Here is a 20,366-nt window from a genome sequence, read left to right as displayed (position 1 = left end):
CAGGACCTGGACTGGCACTGGGTGGGTGGTGCAGGCTCTGAGCACCCTTTCCCATAGTCACGTTCATTTGGATGCCAAGTTCATGTGTAACGGGCAGCTCGTGTGGCAGCAACACTAGGCTGGGAGAAGGACAGTTTGGATCCCTGTGGTTTCTCAGGTGAATTATATCCAGCCAATATGTCTTGAGCATCCGTCTTGTACGAGAACATTGCTGGCTATGGCGGAGGGGGTGGCGGGCTCACCTACTTGGGGACCCCTGAAGAACGAAGTGTCCAGTCTTGTGGCTCAAAGTTGGAAAGGATGGCTTGATTCGGCTGCAGGCTCATTGGGGCTGGGAGGGCTTGGGCTCGGATAAGCCGTTTCTGCCCGGCTGCCGGCAGCCCTGGCATCTGAGCACGTGGGAGGGAACTGAGGCTGGGCTGGTGGCTCCTGCAGGATCCTGAGCGGTGTGCTTGGGGATGGGGGTGTCTGCCCGTGGCCCAGGTTCTCAGAGCCAGACCCCAGCCACACCCTGGAGGAGCGAGTGGTGCACTGGTACTTCAGCCAGCTGGACAGCAACAGCAGCGACGACATTAACAAGAGGGAAATGAAGCCCTTCAAGCGCTACGTGAAGAAGAAAGCCAAGCCCAAGAAATGCGCCCGGCGTTTCACTGACTACTGTGACCTGAACAAGGACAAGGTCATCTCACTTGCCGAGCTGAAGGGCTGCCTGGGTGTCAGCACAGAAGGTGAGTGCTCGCCTATGCTCCTGGCCCGCTAGGACTTGCCCCGCCCGGGCCCGGGGGCCAAGGGCTCCCCCAGTAGATGAGGTCCCAGGTGCGTGTTTATTCACCTACTTACTGGGAGTGTGTTATGCTTCATGCTAGACGCCTGATATAGTGGAGGAATGGATGGATAAGGTCCCTATCCTTCCACAGTCTATGGAGGAGACAGATGCTAAAGTATTTACATACCTTGTGGCAAGTGTTATGAGGGTGTATTAGGATAGGCCAGGCTGCAGTGACAAGTAGAACCACACATGTAATGGCTCAGCTCAGCTCAGCCCCACAAGTGGGTATTAGTTCATCTTGCCCATATAATAGTTCACCACGATTCCAGGTCCTAGGGGTGTGTGTGTGGGGGGGGGGTGTGTATGCAGGGGAAGGAATAGGAGTGGGGATTGCTTCGTGTGCAGTCACTGAGATTCAGGCTGAGAATGACGCTGCCATCTTTATTATGTGGCATCCAGGGTCACCCTGGGGGTCTTCTCCCTTCCCAGCCAGCCAGATGGCATAAAGCCTGGAGCAGTGCCTGTGGTGGGGGGTTGATGGGCCGGTCCTGGAAGTGACACACATCACCTCTCCTATTTCACTGGCTTGAACTCAGTCACTAGACCACACCCCACAGTAAGGAAGGCTGGGAACCCAGGAAGAGGAGGAGAGCGTGAATTCTGGTGGACACCTAATGATCTCTGTCACAGTGGAACAAGTGCAGAGTATTGTAGGAACCTACGTAGGGCACCCCCATCAGCTCAGGGGCAGACGGGCTTGGAAAACCTTGGGAAGGAGGTGATGTCTAGACCAGGGGTCAGCCAACCGTGGCCCATGGGCCCAATCTAGTCCACGGCCTGTTTCTGTACAGCCGGTGAGCTGAGTGGTTTTTCTATTGTTAATGGGATGTAATTTTCAAAAAAGAAGTATATACAACCGAGACTATTGTATATGGTACATGACCACCAAAGCAAAATACTTACCAGCTAGTCCTTTACAGATAAGTTTTCTGCCCCTGCTCTACAGCAATCCCTGAGCAATGAGTAAGAGGTGGCCAAGCAGAAAGATCAGGGGAGGGGAGAGTGTTCCGAGCTGAGGCAAATGAAGAGTGAAGCTGCAGAGGTGAGGGAGGAGAGTTCTAGAGGAGCTGAAGGATGTCGGTGTGACTGAGATGCATGTTTGAAGATGGAAGGGGAGGGGAAGGGGTAGGAGGCAAGGTGAGAGAGTTTCAGCTGTACAAGGGCAGTGGGGAAGCTGTTGAAGGGATTCAGTCAGAGAAACAAGAGCGTCAGTTTTGCTTAAAAATTATTCTGGTGCAGTGTGGGAAATGGACTGGGGATAAGCGAGGCAGAGTCCCCCGTAGGAGGCTGTGGCTGTCCAGACAGGAGGTGATGGAGGCCATCCCCCAGTAGGGGATGCAGAGTAGTGGGTAGAGGTGACTAGGTAGACCTGCAGGCCTTGGTGACTGAGTGCATAGAGGGATGAAGGTTGGTTTGGGCAACTGGACAGTGGGTCCGTTCACTGAGATGGGCAACGTGGGAGGAAGAGCCGAGCGGGTGCAGGGGGACAGGGAAGGTGACGAGGATGGCTTGGACGTGCCAAGTTGGATGCACCCAAAGAATTAGAGGGTCTGTAGTGCCAGTGGAAGGTCTGGGCTGAAGATACCAATTCGGGTGGTGCTGACTTATTTGAAATGGAAGCTTGGGAAATGCTGAGATTGCCTTGGAGGAGACATAAGGGCTTTTCCTCATTCTAACCCTTGTTTGACAGTGTAAACCCAAAAGGTAGCTGGGGAAGTGGCTGAGTTACCATGAGGTACCCAGTCTCGGGACCTGCCCGCTCCATCACTGGGTTCTGGCCTTTGTTCTGGGGCGTGTGGCCCTGGGTGAGTGACCTCATCACTCTGGGCACCCCTGTCTGATGAGGGTGCCTCTCTGTGTTCCCACGACTCTGAGTCCCCAGGACCCTGCCTCAGCCACAGACTAGTTCTTTCACCCGAGTACAAACTACTCAGCCATCCAGGGTTTCAGTGTTTTCATCGGTAAGATGGAAATAATCATAATATCCACCTCATAGGGCTGTTCTGCTGATTCACTGGGACAGTGAGTCAAAGCAGTTGTCATAGTGCCTGAGACACTGAAGCAACTCCGTGGCAGTTCAATATTACTATTCTCCTTCATAAGATCATTGCCGCTGGCGGAAGCCTTATCACACTGCATTTGCAGTTCACGTTCCTGATTCTCCCCTGCAGCTCCCCTGTAGCTGTGGGTGTGCCTTCTCAATTTCTAACCTCAGGCAGAGTGCACAGTGCACGGTGCACGGCGCCCAGTAACAGTGCATTAGACCCTTGTCAAATGATGAAGGGATAGGAGAGGGATTGTCCTGTATGGTGACATTACGCTTTGGCATTTGGAATCTGTGCCCATTTCTCAGAGCACAGGCTGAGGGCCAGTATTGGAAAGAGACTGTATGTTAGTATAGACCCCAGGCCCACCCAGGAGCACTTCTGGGCTCAGTGGGGTTGGAATCACAGAGCTCTGTAGCCCCTCTGCCCTCAACCCCCTTCCCGTGCTGGTAGTTCAGGTCCATGCAGCACACAGCGGCCAAGGGGAGGCTGAGTGTGGTGACCTCGGGTCCACCGAGCTCAAGGAGGCCTCCCGGCTGTCCTCTGAAGCTTTGTGGGGCACCAGGTGCACAGAACCCAAAGGAAGCATCCAGCCCTGACACTTACTAGCTCTGTAATCTTTAGCAAGCTACCCAATCTCTCTGAGCCTCAGTTTCCTCATCTGCAAAATGGAGATGATAGCGTCTGCCTCACAGATTCGGTGTGAAGGTTTAACAAGCTGGTGCCCGTGAAGAACTTAGCCCAGTACGTGGTTAGTGGTGAACGCACAGAAGAAATTGGGAGTAGTAGAGTAACGCACCCCCAGGCTGCCGGCAGCTTCGCAGGGTCCCTCTCCTCTGCGGAGCAGCAGAAAAGCCACTTGGGTAGATGGTATGTAGGGAATGGAGCAGATGTTGGTCATCTGGTGTGCGGCGCCCTCTGGTGGGCTGAAAGGGGCTTGCACACCAAGTTGGGGGCAGAAGTCGGGTGTGGGGCGGACACAGAGTTTAGGGGTGAATGTAGCTTTGGGTGTGAGGGACTGAATTTTCGGGAAATGCCCCATGAACACAGGCATTTTTACCAACCGGATTCCTCACTGGGGAGCTGAATTCTCTGCGCAGTGTTCTGAGGGCTGGTCTTTCTTAACTGGCCCTTCCCAGTATATAAAGCACCATCGTTAGGATTACTGTCACCACCCTGTGAAGCAGGTAGGCTGGAGCCCAGTTCTTCCATTGAAAAATGTTGCTGGCTCTCCCAATGAATTGCCCAAGGATGGCACCTGCTCCGGGCTCGGACCTTTTCTCTCCCCTGCCTTCCTTGGTAGTTAAGAGCATGATTCTGGAAGCAGACAGTCGGGTCTGAGTTTGCTTCACCACGTAAAAGCTACGCCATCTCCAAGCCTCAGTTTCATCCTCATAAAATGGGGATAATTTGATTGTTTTGTTAGAACCATATACAGTTGCTCTGAGGATGAAGCGATATTTTGGTAAAGGGATTAGTGCGGCAAGCCTTCAGGGTGAGAGCTGGTTACCGCTGGCTGTACGTTTTCTCTCCTGAGTTTCAGCCTGGTGGGCGGGACTATTTGAGGTCCTCTGTACGTGCAGATCCTGTCACCCCTGAGAGAAGCAGCTGCTGGCCGGAGCAGATGAAAGATGGGATTCAGGGCCTGGCAACCTGGCTCACCTCCCACCCACCTGCCTTCGGCTTGTCCCTCTATCTTTCCAAGTTTGTCTTCTCATCCGTGACATTGGATATACCAGTATCTACCCCTCACCCCACCCCACCCTGTGTTCTGTCTTTTTTCTCCGGTCTTAAGGAATGTTAGTGTGAGCTGAGGGTGGGCGTGTGTCCCCACAGCACTTTACGCTCCTCCAAGCCCTTTCTCCGTGGATTCAGTTCATCCTCAAGGCAACCCTGTGAGAGGCACCGTAGAAGCAGCACAGCTGTGGTCCTAATTCCTGCTCCACAGACTGACCCAGAGGGGTTAAGGGCGGTGCACGACATCACACAGCCTCCAGGGCCCACGTGGAGCTGGCCCAGCTCTTGGTGTGCCTGCCTTGCAGCTCCCTGCTCCTCCCTTAGGAGACCTGGGCCCTGCAGAGCCTCCAAAACCGATCAGCACCCTGTGGGGTGGAGTGGGTGTCCGCAGAACAAGCCTTGGACCTCCGTTAAGCTCCTCAACTGCTCTGAGCATCAGTTTCTGGATTTGTTAAGTGAAGGGGCTGGACCAGATGATGGCTAAGGTTCCTTCCACCTGACCTTCTGCGACTGGTGGAGCCAGGACCCATGTCCATCAGCACTAAAGCCCCTCTCAGCCAATGAGGGGGCCCTGGCCTTAGGGAACAGGGACTGTGTTTAAAGGTGTTGGCTAACAAGGGGTTTACCCGGGTAGAACAGGAAGCCTGGCCACACAATCTCTGGCTCTTCCCCAAGTGCCCTCTTCATTCTGGGGCTAGAGGGGCCAGGGGCCCAGGTATAGAAGAAGCCCTACCAGTTCTCTGGGTCAAGGCCCCTCAAGCGTCCTAAGTTCCTGTTTTGGCAGGTGGTAGTCTTGGCATCTTCCCCCAGGGAAAATGATCAGGCAAAAACCCACTCAGGAAGTCGCCTTCTTTCTGGGGTCCTTTCTGTGGGCCCCTGATGCAGCTTCGGTAGTGCCGCCGAGTGTTGGGATTGGCCAAGTTACTTGGACTCCCATGTTCGATTTGTTTGCTGAGGACACAAGAGAAAGGTTAGTCAGTGCTACAAGGATCCTACCATTCCCACCTATAAACGAGCACCTACCACTTCCGCCCCAGCCCCAGGTTGAAAGGCCGGCATCTGGGAGTAGGATGGTTTGTACAGAGTGCACGCCCCCCAACTGTGTTTACTGGGCAAAACCTAGTTCTCTGGAATGGCAGCCTCATGTTGCTGCCATTGTGATGCCTCATGGTGGCAAAGATGGGCTGGTAAAACATGGGCTTGTCTGCAAATCCAGGTTACCTGTGTCCCACCCAGCCCCGTATTTAACAGCAGGTAGAAAAGCCTGCTCCGGTGAGGAAATGGACATGTGTAGCTGGATTGCTCGTAAACCCAACCCTAACTTCTCACTTATGCCTCCCTTCTCAGTAGGACGCCTCGTCTAAGGAGCAGAAAACCAAAGGGCAGGTGGAGAGACCAGGGAGGCAGGATGGATCACCGGACACCTGACCTTGGACGCTGCCCACAGCCCAGCCACGTCCCATGTAACATGAGTGGTGCCCGCCGTGTTTGCACTTTTAATAACTCTTACTTGTGTGTTTTCTTTTTGGTTTCATTTTTAAACACCAATATCTAATACCACGGTGGGAAAAGGAAAGGGAAGAAAGACCGTTCGTTCTCTTTTATTGTTAAGGTTTTGGATCTACTACTGACAACTTTTAGGGTTCTGAGGGGGCGAGGGTCTTGTTGGGACTGAGAAGAAAGAGATTTATATACTGTATATAAATATATATGTAAATTGTATAGTTCTTTTGTACAGCCATTGGCACTGCTGTCTGTTTATTCCCCTCCCTGTTCCTGCTCGGGGTTGTGAGGGCTCTGGACCCACGGCCCAGCTTTCTGGAACCCAGAACTCCATCTCCAGCCCGCTTGGATTCTGTTTGGAGAACGACCCCTGTGGTTAGAGCGCAGACTCCATTAGTTCTCTTCTAGTGGGAGGAGGGCACCGCCTCTTGCTGTGTCTGTCAGAGCTGGCAAGTCACTTGGCGGTTGACCTTCTCAAGGGAGGCTGGGTGTGGGACAATGTGAGGGGCCCCTGAAGGGACGGCTCCCGTGCCCATGTGCTCCTGCCGTCCGGATCCCCAAGTGGCCCTGACCCCGTGGGTGCACCGTGTCCTGGTGGCCCACTGAGCAAATTGTCCCCCAAGGATTTGCGTTAGGGTCAGTTGAAACATTTCCACCCGTGTTTAGCATCTCCTCCACGTAAAGCATGAGAAGGGAGCCAAAGAAGGAAAAGACACACGGAGGGGCCTTTTATTTAGTAGCTGTTTAGTATCTGAGCCGCGGAGGGAAGAGGACAGAAGGCCTGCCCTGGTGAGTGCAGTGCCCACAGGAGGCTTCTCATCTCCTGCAAACCCATGAATGAGGCTTCCCGAGACAGCTCCCAGGGCCAAGGTCAGACTAGGCTTTTACTTCCACTCCCCTCTGTCTCCCCTTGCCGGCCTCTGGTCATCGTAAGCCTGAGGGAAGGGTTGTGTTGGCCACCTTGTGGGAGACTCAGCCTTTTTTTCTTTTTAAACTCAGTACTGAGGTTCTCCCTGTTCCCTTAAATGCTCTTAAAGGCTTCCAGGCTTGAGGCCAGTTCCAGAGCAAAGCTCATCCTGGGCCTCCCACTTCTGCCTCGCCTAGAAGTGCAGAGATAATAACCCGGCTGTGGGGAAATCCAGGCCTAGCTTTCCGCAGACGTTTTACTGTGATTCCAGCGTGGAATCCAATGTGCTGGGCAGCCTTCGGGTCAGATGCCAGCTTCTTCTGCCCGGGTGACCGTGCCTATCTGACAGTCATCAAAGAGCAACACCTGGCACTTAGCACCCCTTCCGTGAGCAGGTGCGGCAGCAGTGAGGGAGGCTGGGTAGTAGCCCAGGACTGGTGCCCCTATGGATTGCTTTTGGAAATCTGGCCACGTCTCGTGCATCTCGTACCCCATCCCGGTATCCCATCCTCTGACTGGAGAAGGTTCTTGCTGTCTGGATGAAAGTCCCAGAGGTTGTGTTAGGGTGACTGGAGGCCCCATCCCAACGCGGTAAGGTGGAAGGGGAGCCCTAGACCATTAGTTTGGACCAGAAAGCTCAGCGTGCTGGAACCGGATGGACTTTCCAGGAGACCCCAGTCCCCTACTCTGGCCAGGAGGAAGCACCTCCTTGTAGAAAGTCAGACTCTCCCCTGGGCATCTTCTCTCTCACACATATGTGGAGGCTGTGTTCTGTGGTTTTCCTTTGTGAGGAGGGAGGGAGACTATTTGTAGCTTGTTTTATAAAAAATAAAAATGAGTCAATCTTGGTGGCTCTTTCTTTGGGTGGCTTCCTCTGATGGAAAGGTTGCATTTCCTTAAAAGGTTACTTGTTTTCTGTGGCCCGGGTGCCCTCCACTCTGATCTTGGGAAGTCTGAGGTGCTAGATGGGAAAGGAACCCAGAAGTGGCCGATAGGTGGCGCCACACTTTGCGGTTAGGACGTCGATGCCCTGGGCCCTCACCTGCAGTGTTGGTGCCCTCTTTGTAATTCTCCCTCTTGCCCTCACAAGGAAGGTAGGGGATGTTGGTGGTGGTGCTTTTGGGGCGGGGCTGGGGGTAGCCCGTTCTGTGGCTTCAGGCTGGTGGGAGTGGGCGTTGTGGCCATGATCCTTATCACAAGACCCCCAGGCTGGAAAGCAGCCGTAGACAGGGAGCAGGCCCCCAGTGAGGGTCACACCATCCGTGCCCCACTTTTGTGGGACACACGTTCAGGTCACATATTCAGGTCGAGGCTGCTGGCCTGCTTGGCATTGCTGGAGGCCTTCAGCGTGGACATTGCAGCAGAGATGAGGCTCTAGATCGTGTCTGGTGCTATGGGGTGTCTTTTCCCTTTGTATCCCACCCCTGCCCACACGCAGCTGTCCCCGGATGTGGCTTCCTCACCAGTCTCTTTTTGTCATCTCTGTTCCCTTGTCCTTTGCAGGTGAACAGAAGATAACGCCCCTGAGAAATTCTCCCCTAGCCTCCTTCAGCTTTTTCCCGGGAAAGGATGTCAGCCTTTGAATGGGGTCATATAGGTCCCCCTTCTGTAGTGCTGACACTGAGCTGCTCTGTCCACGGGCCCTGAAATACTTAATACTCACCCCAGCCCAGTGCTACTGGCGTCATCAATCCCATTTCACAGGTGTGGACGCAGACTTGGGAGCTCGGTGACTTGCTGGGTTACACCCAGCTGGGAAAGGCAGAGCTGGGTGTCACCTTCAGATCTTCCTCTCCAGGCCTGGAGCTCTGCCCACTGCCCAGATGCCTTCCTGGAGGGGCTAGAACAACAGACTTCTCCCTCCTTAACCCCGGGTGGCTGCATTCAGCTATGAGTACACTTTTTTCTCTGCATAGTTTAGAGTCTTATTAAAAACCACTAATTTGTAGAGGTCTATCATGGGCTTCAGGGATTTGGGGAAGAGAAATAAGGGAGGTATTTGCCCATGCAGGACCTCATTGGGAGACTTGGGGTTGACCTAGCCTCCAGCAGAGAGATCCAGGCTGATGTGGGAAGGGGGCAGAGCCAGCCTGCAGCCCCGCTCAGCCTTCCTCTGCTCTCTCCAGAGACAGGAGGGCCATTCCCAGTAGCGGTCAAGGAGAAGTGAACAGTAGGTCCATCCTGTTTCTTCCTTCACCAAAAGTCTCCTGAGCCATGCTTGGCCTCTGTGGGGAGGGGAAGGCTGGGGACGTTGTCAAGAGATGACTTGGGACTTCCCTGGCGGTCCAGTGGTTAAGACTCTGCAGTTCCAATGCAGGAGGCGCAGATTTGACCCCTGGTCAGGGAACTAAGATCCCAGATGCCGCACAGCACGACCAGAAAGAAAGAAAAAAAAAAAAAGAGAGAGGTGACTGCTGCTGGGGCCAGGCATCTTGCCAGGGTCCCTCAGATGCCATCAGAGGAGGGGCTTCCAGGCTGGTACTCATCCCTGGTTCCCCGGGGGATCTGGGTGGGATGGGAAGCTGGCAGCACCAGAGCCCTTGTAGAAAAAACCCAGAGAGAGAGCCAGCCTGCTCATCCGGCCATTTACTCCCAAGTTCCTGAACGACCCACAGGGCCACAGGTGTGCCCACCAAGGAGGTGGAAGAGCTTCCTGGCAACGTGATCTTCCGGTCTGTGGCATTTGACTTTTTTTTTTTTTTTTTAATTGTACAAGGGGTGACAGGTGAAACTTGACCTTTTTCATGCAGTACCACCAAATCAAGCCCTCATTCCTATGGCCTGGATCACTACTCTCCTTTGTGTGACTTTCCTGAATTAATACAGGGAAGGGTCATGACCTTGGTCATATGCCTGCCAATGAATGCCTGTGCTAGGTGTGTGACACAGGTATCGCTCGTCATTTCTTGTCAAATCTGGCTCATCCCTTATACTCTTCTGTGTCACCCCAGCCAACACCTCATCGGTGTAGCCTCATCCCTCCCACTGTCTGCATTGCTTCCCTTCTTCCCTCAGCTGCTCTGTGAAGGTCCTTTTGCCTGGGGTCTTCGTAGCAAAGCTTTGTACTACAGCTAATGGTGCACCATCCTGTATGTGACACACCCAACCAGGGCAACCTTGATCATCCACATGCTTGGTGGTGCAGGGGCATTGAATACTTGGATGTGGTGTCTTCACTGGATGATGGGCACATTGGTGAATTACCCATAAGAATCAGGAGAGACCAGGATGAGATGCAATAACATACTTCCCCCGCACCCTTAAATCACAAAGCTACTCTTCTCCCTCCTGGAACATATCCATCATACGTCAGCAGGGGGCGCTGCTCTTCATCAGGGACCCAGGTTGAGGGAGGCTCAAAAAAAAAACGCAAAAAAAAAAAGGCGGGGAGGATGCAGGGGGAACATGCTAAATTGTACCCTTGTTCTTAAAGCTTCCATCTGGAAGTGACGTCACTTTGTTCACATCTCAATGACTACAGCAAATCACATGGTCCCATCTAGCTCAAAGGCAGTTGGTGAGTGCCCAGAAGGAGAATTAGAAATATTTGGTGAACAGCTCTGGTGACTATCACAATGTAGATTATCTTTGTGTTTTCCATATTGATGAAAAAAGCTGCAATTTTTACGTTGTCCAAGAATAAAAAGACTTGCTTTTCACAGTTTACATGGTGCATTTTACGTCTATTATTTCTGACAGATCTATCACATTTACGGTAATTACCGTTCTCCCTGTCGTTGGTAAAGCAGAGGGTGAATGCACCTTCCCTCCTGTGAGCTCCCCCCACCCCACCTGGGAGCTAATTCTCAGGTAACTGAGGCCCTGGAGTAACTAGCCATGCCCCCAGTGCTTGAGAACTTGGTGGGGCATCAAGTAACGCTGGGTGAAAGCAGTTGGGGAATAGCAGTACCCTGGGGTACAGATGTGAAACTTTCCCTCTGCAGTCATCGCTTTCACTGTGCTCCTCGGCATATCCTCCTTCCTCCGTGTAGTGGATCCCTTAGGACAACTTGGGCAGTTCCCATAACTTCCTGGTTACTTCAGGTATTTTACATGCTCAGTTCCAGCCAATGACAAAGCTTCAATCTCCAGCTTGATTTAGATACTCCTCCCCTCCTTGCCCTGGCACAGTCTGTTAACTGGCTTGGAGGAGAGAGCAGTGGGGCTTCGGTCAGGCTCTGAGACAATTCGTCCTCCACTTTATCCTGATGCAGCTCTCCTGAGATGACGGGGTAGGGAAGAGGGAAAGGAACACCGTGGAGGCCTCCTAACAGACAACAGTTGTAGTCCTCCCCATTCATTATAGCAGCTTCTCAGGTTAGCGCTGCTCGCCCTCTCTGTAGCAGATGCTCAAATACTGGTCCTCGTATGGACCCCACGCCGGGTCTGGGTAGGGCCCCCCCACTGCACAGGGCCTTTATGTGGGAAGTCCAGCTTTGGCTTGACCTTTTCCACACTTCCCTACAGCAATATACCCCGTGTCCACTTTGCTCCGAGGACCCTGCCTTGGGTTTGGTACCTGAATTATGGCTCGCACCAGGCTCCCTGCTGGGGTGTCCATTCACCCGTGGGAGACTTACACATCCTTCCTGTACCAGTTGATGGGGTGTAGGTCGATCCTCAATGGCTCCTCTCTCGGCTCTGCATCTCTCCCTCTTCTCCCCTCCCTGCTTCACTAGGTAGAGGGGACTGATCAGCAAGTAGGCTGCGTCACAGATGCCCAGTTGGGACAGGAGGTGTCAGGCCAGCAGCCAGCTTAAATCCCCACGGACAGTTCTCTCAGAGCCTCCCTGCTTTTTTCAGCTTCAATGAGGGGAGGAAGCCACCCAGAGGTTCTTGTCTATCTCCTTCCGCTCTCTCCCCCCAACCTTCTTTTATAGAATGGGGTGGGGAAGGGTGGTTAGTTACAAAGCTATTTCAAGTATCATGCCCTCTTTGGGGAGGGTATCAGGCCCTAGCTGTTGTTCTTTATGATATGGGATACTTTGCATCTCTTTTTTCTTCATTTTGGGCCCTTATCACCAATTCTGGGAAAGCAGAAAATGATCCCCCCTCAAAGTCCTATTATGGTGGGTTTAGTGATAGATTCAAGGGAAGATGATCCCAGAGAGAATCTCCCAGTAGCTCCAACTTCAGGCCCAGGGACCTTCAGGCTCCCACCATCTCAGAGCCCTAATGGGCCTGCCGTCCTAGACAACTTTGCCCTCGGGGCGTCGACCCCAGGACCAGGTAAGACTCCAGGTGACCCACTCACCTCCACTCCTCCCACAGACCTCTGTGCTGTATAAATACATCTCCTAAATTCCCATGAGTGGCCTGTTTCTGTTATTCTTTAACCCCCTGTGATGCCCAGAGGAAGGAGTTGGAGCTTTTTAAGGTGAGTACTTTTAGACATGTGCTATGTAGCTGCAAACAGAAACCCCAGGTTTTTCAGTCCCCCATCCTTTCCACCGCCCAGTGTTTAGCAACTCTCTTCTCTAGGCATCCCTCCTCCCCGTTAAAGACGCGAACTCTGCTTTCTGAGGGGTCTCCCTTGAGACCCAGGTCGAGCCATGCGGGGCAGAGCTGACTCCAGAGTATTTAATTTGACCCCATTAAACCTAGGTCCCTTTAAAATCCTTGACTGGGTGTGGAATGGCCTGGTGGAGACCAGGACCCAGCAGAGCTCAGTGACCAGAGGAGGTCTACTGACTTGAGGCAGGAGCTTTGGGAAAGCTTTGCAGCATTCTCCTTGGGGAGGGTAGTGGGGAGTCAGCGGGAGATGGTGGGGAGGACCCCTGGGAGGCAGCAGGAGCCCAGCTGAGGTGAGACGTCAGGGTTTGTGTAGACCCTAGTGCACCTGGTGTTGTAAATTTCCCAGGGTCCTGGACTTAGAGTCAGAAGGTCAGCTTTTCATCCTGGTTCAGCCACTGGGCTACCTTTGGTTTCAGGTAACTCCCTTCACTTTTCACAGACAGATCCTTTCTGTCTGGGCTCTTTGCTCTTCTGTGCACAGTTAAACAGGTCCTGCACTGCAGGAGGTTTGTGCGTTTCAGGGGATGAGGAAGCACACCAAATGGGAAGACACGCTGAGGGTCCACAGCGTGAAGCGGGGCGGGTGCAAAATGGGGAGATGAAACAAATGCACCTTTAGGGAGTGGGACAGGAGTTAGAAAGCCTCCTTGGAGGGGATCCACATTATGGGGCTGTGATTGGCAGCAAAGGAAGAAAAAAAATGAGATGTGTATGCTTTAGAGAGGAAAGAAAATGCAGACAGACCAAGAGGTAAAGCGATGTGCAGGGGGAGGGGAAAGAGAGGCAAGAGGGAAATCAGGAGCGGCTGAGAGAGCCGTGGGGAGGGGTCAACGCTGATAAACAGCCAAGATGCGGAGAAAGGACAGCCTCTTCAATAAGTGGTGCTGGGCACACCGGACAGCTACATGTAAGAGTATGAGATTAGATCACTCCCTAACACCACACACAAAAATAAGCTCAAAATGGTTGAAAGACCTAAATGTAAGGCCAGACACTTATCAAACTCTTAGAGGAAAACATAGGCAGAACACTCTATGACATAAATCACAGCAAGATCCTTTCTGACCCACCTCCTAGAGAAATGGAAATAAAAACAAAAATAAACAAATGGGACCTAATGAAACTTAAAAACTTTTGCACAACAAAGGAAACCATAAACAAGATGAAAAGACAGCCCTCAGAATGGGAGAAAATATTTGCAAATGAAGCAACTGACAAAGGATTAATCTCCAAAATTTATAAGCAGCTCATGCAGCTCAATAACAAAAAAACAAACAACCCAATCCAAAATTGGGCAGAAGACCTAAATAGACATTTCTCCAAAGAAGACATACAAATGGCCAACAAACACATGAAAGAATGCTCAACATCATTAATCATTAGAGAAATGCAAATCAAAACTACAGTGAGATATCATCTCACACCAGTCAGAATGGCCATCATCAAAAAATCTAGAAACAATAAATGCTGGAGAGGGTGTGGAGAAAAGGGAACACTCCTGCACTGTTGGTGGGAATGTATATTGATACAGCCACTGTGGAGAACAGTATGGAGGTTCCTTAAAAAACTACAAATAGAACGACCATATGACCCAGCAATCCCACTACTGGGCATATACCCTGAGAAAACCATAATTCAAAAAGAATCATGTACCAAAATCTTCATTGCAGCTCTATTTACAATAGCCCGGAGATGGAAACAACCTAAGTGTCCATCATCGGATGAATGGATAAAGAAGATGTGGCACATACATACAATGGAATATTACTCAGCCATAAAAAGAAATGAAATTGAGCTATTTGTAATGAGGTGGATGGACCTAGAGTCTGTCATACAGAGTGAAGTAAGTCAGAAAGAGAAAGACAACTGCCGTATGCTAACACATATATATGGAATTTAAGAAAAAAAATGTCAGGAAGAACCTATGAGTAAGACAGGAATAAAGACACAGACTGACTAGAGAATGGACTTGAGGATATGGGGAGGGGGAAGGGTAAGCTGGGACGAAGTGAGAGAATGGCATGGACATATATACATTACCAAATGTAAAATAGATAGCTAGTGGGAAGCAGCCGCATAGCACAGCGAGATCACCTCGGTGCTTTGTGACCTCCTGGAGGGGTGGGATAGGGAGGATGGGAGGGAGGGAGACGCAAGAGGAAGAGAGATGGGAACATATGTGTATGTATAACTGATTCACTTTGTTATAAAGCAGAAACTAACACACCATTGTAAAGCAATTATACTCCAATAAAGATGAAAAAAAAAAAAAAGAGCCAAGATAGGCTGAGTTCAGGGGAAAAATCTATGGTCTGGGAGGGGACGTGTGAGGGGAATGAAAGGCCTGGGGGAGGGGTGGAGGAAGACGGGTTGGGAAGAATGAGACACCTCAAACTGGAAAAACAAACTGGAAATTGGCTGAGGTGTCTCTGCTGGGTTGCTGGTGTTTGAGGTTTTCACACTGGTGACTAAGGAGGGCTGCAGGGCAGCGTGTGGCTATTTTAAGTAATTTCAGAATAGACTCTCAGGAGAATGGCAACTGCTCTGGAAATCTGCTAGGGAGATTGTTCCAGACTCAGCTCAGGTCTCTGCTGAATCCAGGCTCCTGGACACTTCCACTTGGGTGTCCCACAAGCCCCGAAAACTCAATATAACTAAAACTGGACACGCCATCTCCACCCACCTCTCCTCAGTGCCGGGCACACCAGCCAGCCACTCCCCCAAGCCTGGGACCCCAGAGCCCTGCTTGCTTCCTCCCTACAATGTCCTCCCTTCCTTGTCCATCCAGTCTGTTGCCATGTCCCGTGAGCTCCCCCTCTTAATTCTCTCTCCCCTGGGACCTCCTCTCCAACCCCCCCACTGCCACCATTCCATCTGCTTCCTTCAGTGGTCGATAGTTGTAAATGGTCTCTGGTCTTCCCTTCATCCACTCCCCACCTCAACCATCCTCCACAACACAGACAGCTCAGACTGAGCTAATGAAAAGGCAAATCAGATCATGTCACCCTCCTGCTCAAAGTCCCTCAGTGGGGGGATACTGAATTGTGTCTCGTCCACAAATTCACACGTTGAAGCCCTAACTTCCAATGTGACTATATTTGGAGATGGGCCCTTTAAGGAGGTAATCAAGGTTAGATGAGGTCATAAGGGTGAGGCCCTGATCCAATAGGACTGGTGTCCTCATAAGAAGAGGAAGAGATACCGGAGATCTCTCTCAGTGCCCAGAGAAAAGGTCATTTGAAGACACAGTGAGAAGGTGACCATCTGCAAGTCAGGAAGAGACACCTCCCCAGAAACCAACCCTGTCAGCACCTTGATCATGGACTTCTAACTTCCAGAACTGTGAGAAAATAAACTTCTGTTGTTTAAGCCACCCAGTCTGTGTTATTTTGTTATGGCAGCCTGAACAGACTAATACAATAGATTTGGAGATGAATATAGTTGCCTTAGTTTAGCCCACAAAGTTAAATCTCTTGATCTGGTTGTGATCTTCAACCACTCCTCCCATACACACTCTCCTGAAAATTGTGCACATCTCATTGTTGTGATGCTGGCACGACACACTGGTGTACGTCCAGTTAAACCCTGCTGCTTTCACATTCAGTCCACTCGTCAATCGTGTACATGACACCACTCCGTGCCCCATGCTGTTCAGTGCCTTCACTTCTCATGCCTTCTCCTGGGGCAACAATATCAATAATAACATAAATAATGAGAAATCTACTAGGCAGTGAGATGCATACATTATATCAGTTATATATTTTAATCCCCCAAACTCTAGAGGAGGTAAAAGTACCTTAATTATGTAATGGACTGAAAAATATGAGACTTCAGCACCTTAGGTGACATAGCCAGGGTCACTCTGCCGGTGATATGACAGCAGAACTTGAACCCAGGTCTCCACAAATAAGCCACTGTCTTCTCTCCATCACTTCTCCATACAGTGTTGTCAAACTGCCTGGGATGTGTGTCCTCACCTGTCTTCCTTGTATAGCTAATTATGTCTTGTCCTCCTAAACTTGGCTCACCCAGTCTGACACTTGGTGCTTCCTCCTGAATTCTCCTAAACCGCCCTTATCATACCCTAGCTATGGCCCTGAGCTTCCAGGAGGAATACAGTGAAAATTGCAGTCAGTATTTTAGCGTCTTTTCTTAATTTGTCACTGGGGAGTGGTCAATGAAAATCCTTGAGTTGGTGAAAAGATTTTGCTTGTTTGATATTTTAAAATTACAGTGAGGTATTACTTCACACTGATCAGAATGGCCATCATCAAAAAGTCTATGAATAATAAATGCTGGAGAGGGTGTGGAGAAAAGGGAACCCTCCTACCCTGTTAGTGGGAATTAAATTTGTGCAGCCACTATGGAGAACAGTATGGCGATTCCTTAAAAAACTGAAGATAGAGTTATCGTATGATCCAGCGATCCCACTCCTGGGCATTTGTCTAGACAAAACTATAATTTGAAAAGACACACGAACCCCTACGTTCATAGCAGCACTATTTACAATAGCCAAGACATGGAAGCAACCTAAGTATCCATCGACAGATGAATGGGTAGAGATGATGCGGTATGTATACACAATGGAATATTACTCAGCCATAAAAAAGAATGAAATAATGCCATTTGCAGCAATGTGGATGGACCTAGAGATTATCATACTAAGTGCAGTAAGTCAGACAGAGACGAATATCATACGCTATCACTTACATGTGGAATCTTTAAAAATGATACAAATGAACTTATTTACAAAACAGAAATAGACTCATAGACATAGAAAACAAACTTAAGGGATTTGGCCATAGTGTTTCTGCTAACATCTTTCACGGACTCAGAGTGCCTTATCTATTGCCATGATATCTTTTTAACACAGCCTTTCATCAGAGGCACTGGTCTTAGCACATTTCTTCTCACTCAAAGCTGGCTGTCTTGACATAATATTGGAATGACCTGTTGCAGGCTCAATTATAGCACCAGCTAGGAGACAATACCTTGTGAGGTTGGGATGCTATCCCACCGAATGCAGCGTATGCTTTAAATTGGGGGCCAGTATACAGTGATGACTTCTTCTAGACAGGATGCATAGGTCTGAGGATCAAGGAGTAGAGGTGGGGTGACCCCTCTCATCATTATGCCCAATAATCCTCTTGAAGAATTTTACTTTTTGCCCCTACAACCTTGGGCTCAGTAGGTCTGGAGGTCCTAATGCCTAACGGAGAAATGCCTCCACCAGGGAACACAGTTATGGTTCTGATGATTTAGAAGCTGAACCTACTCTCTAGCCATTTCCGATTATTTACGCCAAGAAGCTAACAGGCAGAAGAGATCACTGAGCTGGGCAGGGTGTTTATCCCAGTTACTTAGGGGGAACTGGGCTGCTACACAATGAGAGTAAGAAGGACTATGTTTGGAACCCCGGGATTCATTGGGGGTGCCTTTTCATACTCCATTTCCTGAGGGTACTGATCAATGAAAAACTGGAGCAATGCACCGAGAATTCAAATTCTGTGGGATGAAGGTTTGAGTATTCACACGAGGTATTCACACCACTTCATCCAGCTGAAGTGCTAGCTGAGAGTAATGGGACGTGGAATGTTTGGGAAAAGATGACAGCATGACATAGTAGAAGGTGTGTGTGCAGTGACTACCATTTACTAGTAGTAGCAATTCTGTACTAAGTCTTACTCTGTAAGACAGTTGTAATATTTTTTGGTGACCAACCATCCCTATTTCCCAGGACTGAGGGGTTTCCTAAAGTATGTGATTTCAGTGCTAAACCCAGGAAAGTCCTGGAGAAACCAAGACAAGTCATCCTATTTATGCTCCTAACTTTCTTCTTCAACACTATGAAAGTACACAATGCTTGTCTTACACACCCAACAGGTGCATATTCAGTTAATAAGCAGTGACTTTGAAATCTGGTGGACCTATGTAGTTAAGTCCTGCCCCGCCACTCACTTGCAGGACGACCTTGGCCAGACTACGTGGCTTCTCCCAAGGCTTCACCTCCTTCTGCAAGCCCTCAGGTATTTCTGTCCACCATGACCCACTTTACTATTAGCATGAAAGACCCTATATGGGCTGTTGTCCCTTTCTTTATCACTCTTTCTTTGATGCCAAATATATCTGCCCCACTTCTCCAATGTGCCAAGGGGCTTGCCTGACCTGGGGGTCTTGGTGCCCCTTGGCCATCCCTCTAAATCTTAACCTCTGTGCCCCATGCAGTCTGAGGAGCTAGAGACCTGCTCCTGCTACAGAAGCAAGACCATGGAGAGCTTCTCTCCACTTCCATGGAACCTGCCTGGACCAACATATAGAGGGACGGTATGTTGGATGAAGTGGCCTGAGGCCATCCATCACCACCACCCCACCCCAAACACTGACAGTCCCCTGGAACATGTCAGACCCTGATGGCACCAGCTGTAACGGATTTTACCACAAACCATTAATGTGAGATGAAAGGAATATTTCCAGGGTACGTGCTAGGTGTAGGGCACTATGGTAACTGCCTTGAAAAATCGTTCATTTAACCTTTGCAACAACTGTACGTCTGGATTGGAGAAACTGAGGCTAAGGGAGGTTAAAGTCACTTGTTTAAAAATCCCGCGAAAGGTAAAAGTGGTATAACTGGGATTCAAACCTCACAGAATACTGGAGGTTAGCACCAACACGTGGAAGGCCAACATGCAAAACCCAGACCGTGACCCCATAGCAGGTGTCACATGCATAATGGCTCCAGGGACCAGGAGGTCCTGTGAATGAAAGTGGCAGGCTGGGTAGGGACTCTGGTGAATCGAGAACATAAAGCCTGTCTACATGGGGTGACCACTGATCAGCTCCACTGCCACACAGTGTGGCCAGAGGAGCCCAAATCCAGATTTTTACATAAAATGTTTGTTTTAAAACACTGACAAGCCCGCTGCCTCGTGTAGAAGAAAGCCACCTGCTGACTGGGACCATTCTCACTGGATTATTACGTGAGTGAGAAATGCACTTTTCATTTTGCTCAGCCCTGACGTACTGGGGTTTCCTTATTAGAGCAGCTAACATTGCTCTAAGTAATAAATGAGTCAAGGGGATGGGAATGCTGCAGCTATGCCAGGAAAAAATGCTGAAAATGACGTGTGCACCACGGCTGGCCGTGTCTTTTTCACACTAATAGACAGGACGTGGAGCCAGTGGATTGCGAATGGACATCTGCTGTGCTCCGTCTGATGAGGTTGACGGGCAGTTTGACACACACACACACTGCTCTTGTATATATATTCTAGAATCTCAGTGTTAAAGGTAGAAGTAATGGGCTTCAGAGGCCATCTATTAAAACCTTATTTGTAGTTCAGGAAGCTGAGAGGAGGTGGCCTGGCTCAAGTCCACAGAACGAGTCAGTGGTGGCGTCTCGACTAGTACCAGGTCCTCAGATTCCTCTTCCTCGTTCTCTGTGGTTCATCCCAGCTTCTCTCTTGACAAAGCCTAACATCTGGATAACCCAGAAATGACTCACAAAAGGGGAAAGATGGGGAGGAATTGATTTCTTGATTCTGCATCTACTATTTCATCGGCTGAAGGGCATTTTTCATTATCAACTTTGTGGCTGGCAAAAAATTGAGTCTTCCAGCCAAGTCCTTCTCCCGGACTGCTTTTTTGGTGTTGTTTTGTGTCCTTTTGAACGCTATCCTCTAGCCGTGACAACTCTTGTTAACCCATGACCCCACCAGCCCCTGATTCACCCCTGTGCCTTCGAGCATGCTGTTTCTTCTCGAATGTTCTTCACCACCAAGCCCCCTCCCCAAGTTAAATCACTACTTATTCTTCCTTCAAGATCCTACCTAAC

At 50.2% G+C, this 20,366-nt stretch overlaps 1 protein-coding gene across 2 annotated transcripts in view; it reads left to right on the top strand.

The window, feature by feature from the left end:
• Positions 1-6,346, top strand: part of SMOC1 (SPARC related modular calcium binding 1) — a 154,856-nt gene extending 148,510 nt beyond the window's left edge. Inside the window, exons 11-12 of one of the 2 annotated variants that reach the window (XM_065871009.1) lie at positions 484-728; positions 5,962-6,346. In XM_065871009.1, the coding sequence (XP_065727081.1) occupies positions 484-728; positions 5,962-5,975 (259 nt within the window). In that variant the 3' untranslated portion in view covers positions 5,976-6,346. Of the gene's footprint in view, positions 1-483; positions 729-5,958 lie in introns of both variants that reach the window. The other variant, XM_065871007.1, reaches the window with a different exon arrangement.
• Positions 6,347-20,366: the final 14,020 nt, after the last annotated feature.

The sequence above is a fragment of the Phocoena phocoena genome, chromosome 2, assembly GCF_963924675.1.
Source record: "Phocoena phocoena chromosome 2, mPhoPho1.1, whole genome shotgun sequence".
Lineage (NCBI taxonomy): Eukaryota > Metazoa > Chordata > Mammalia > Artiodactyla > Phocoenidae > Phocoena > Phocoena phocoena.
The sequence above is the reverse complement of the archived record's forward strand: the minus strand, read 5'-3'. Positions and strand labels throughout refer to the sequence as shown.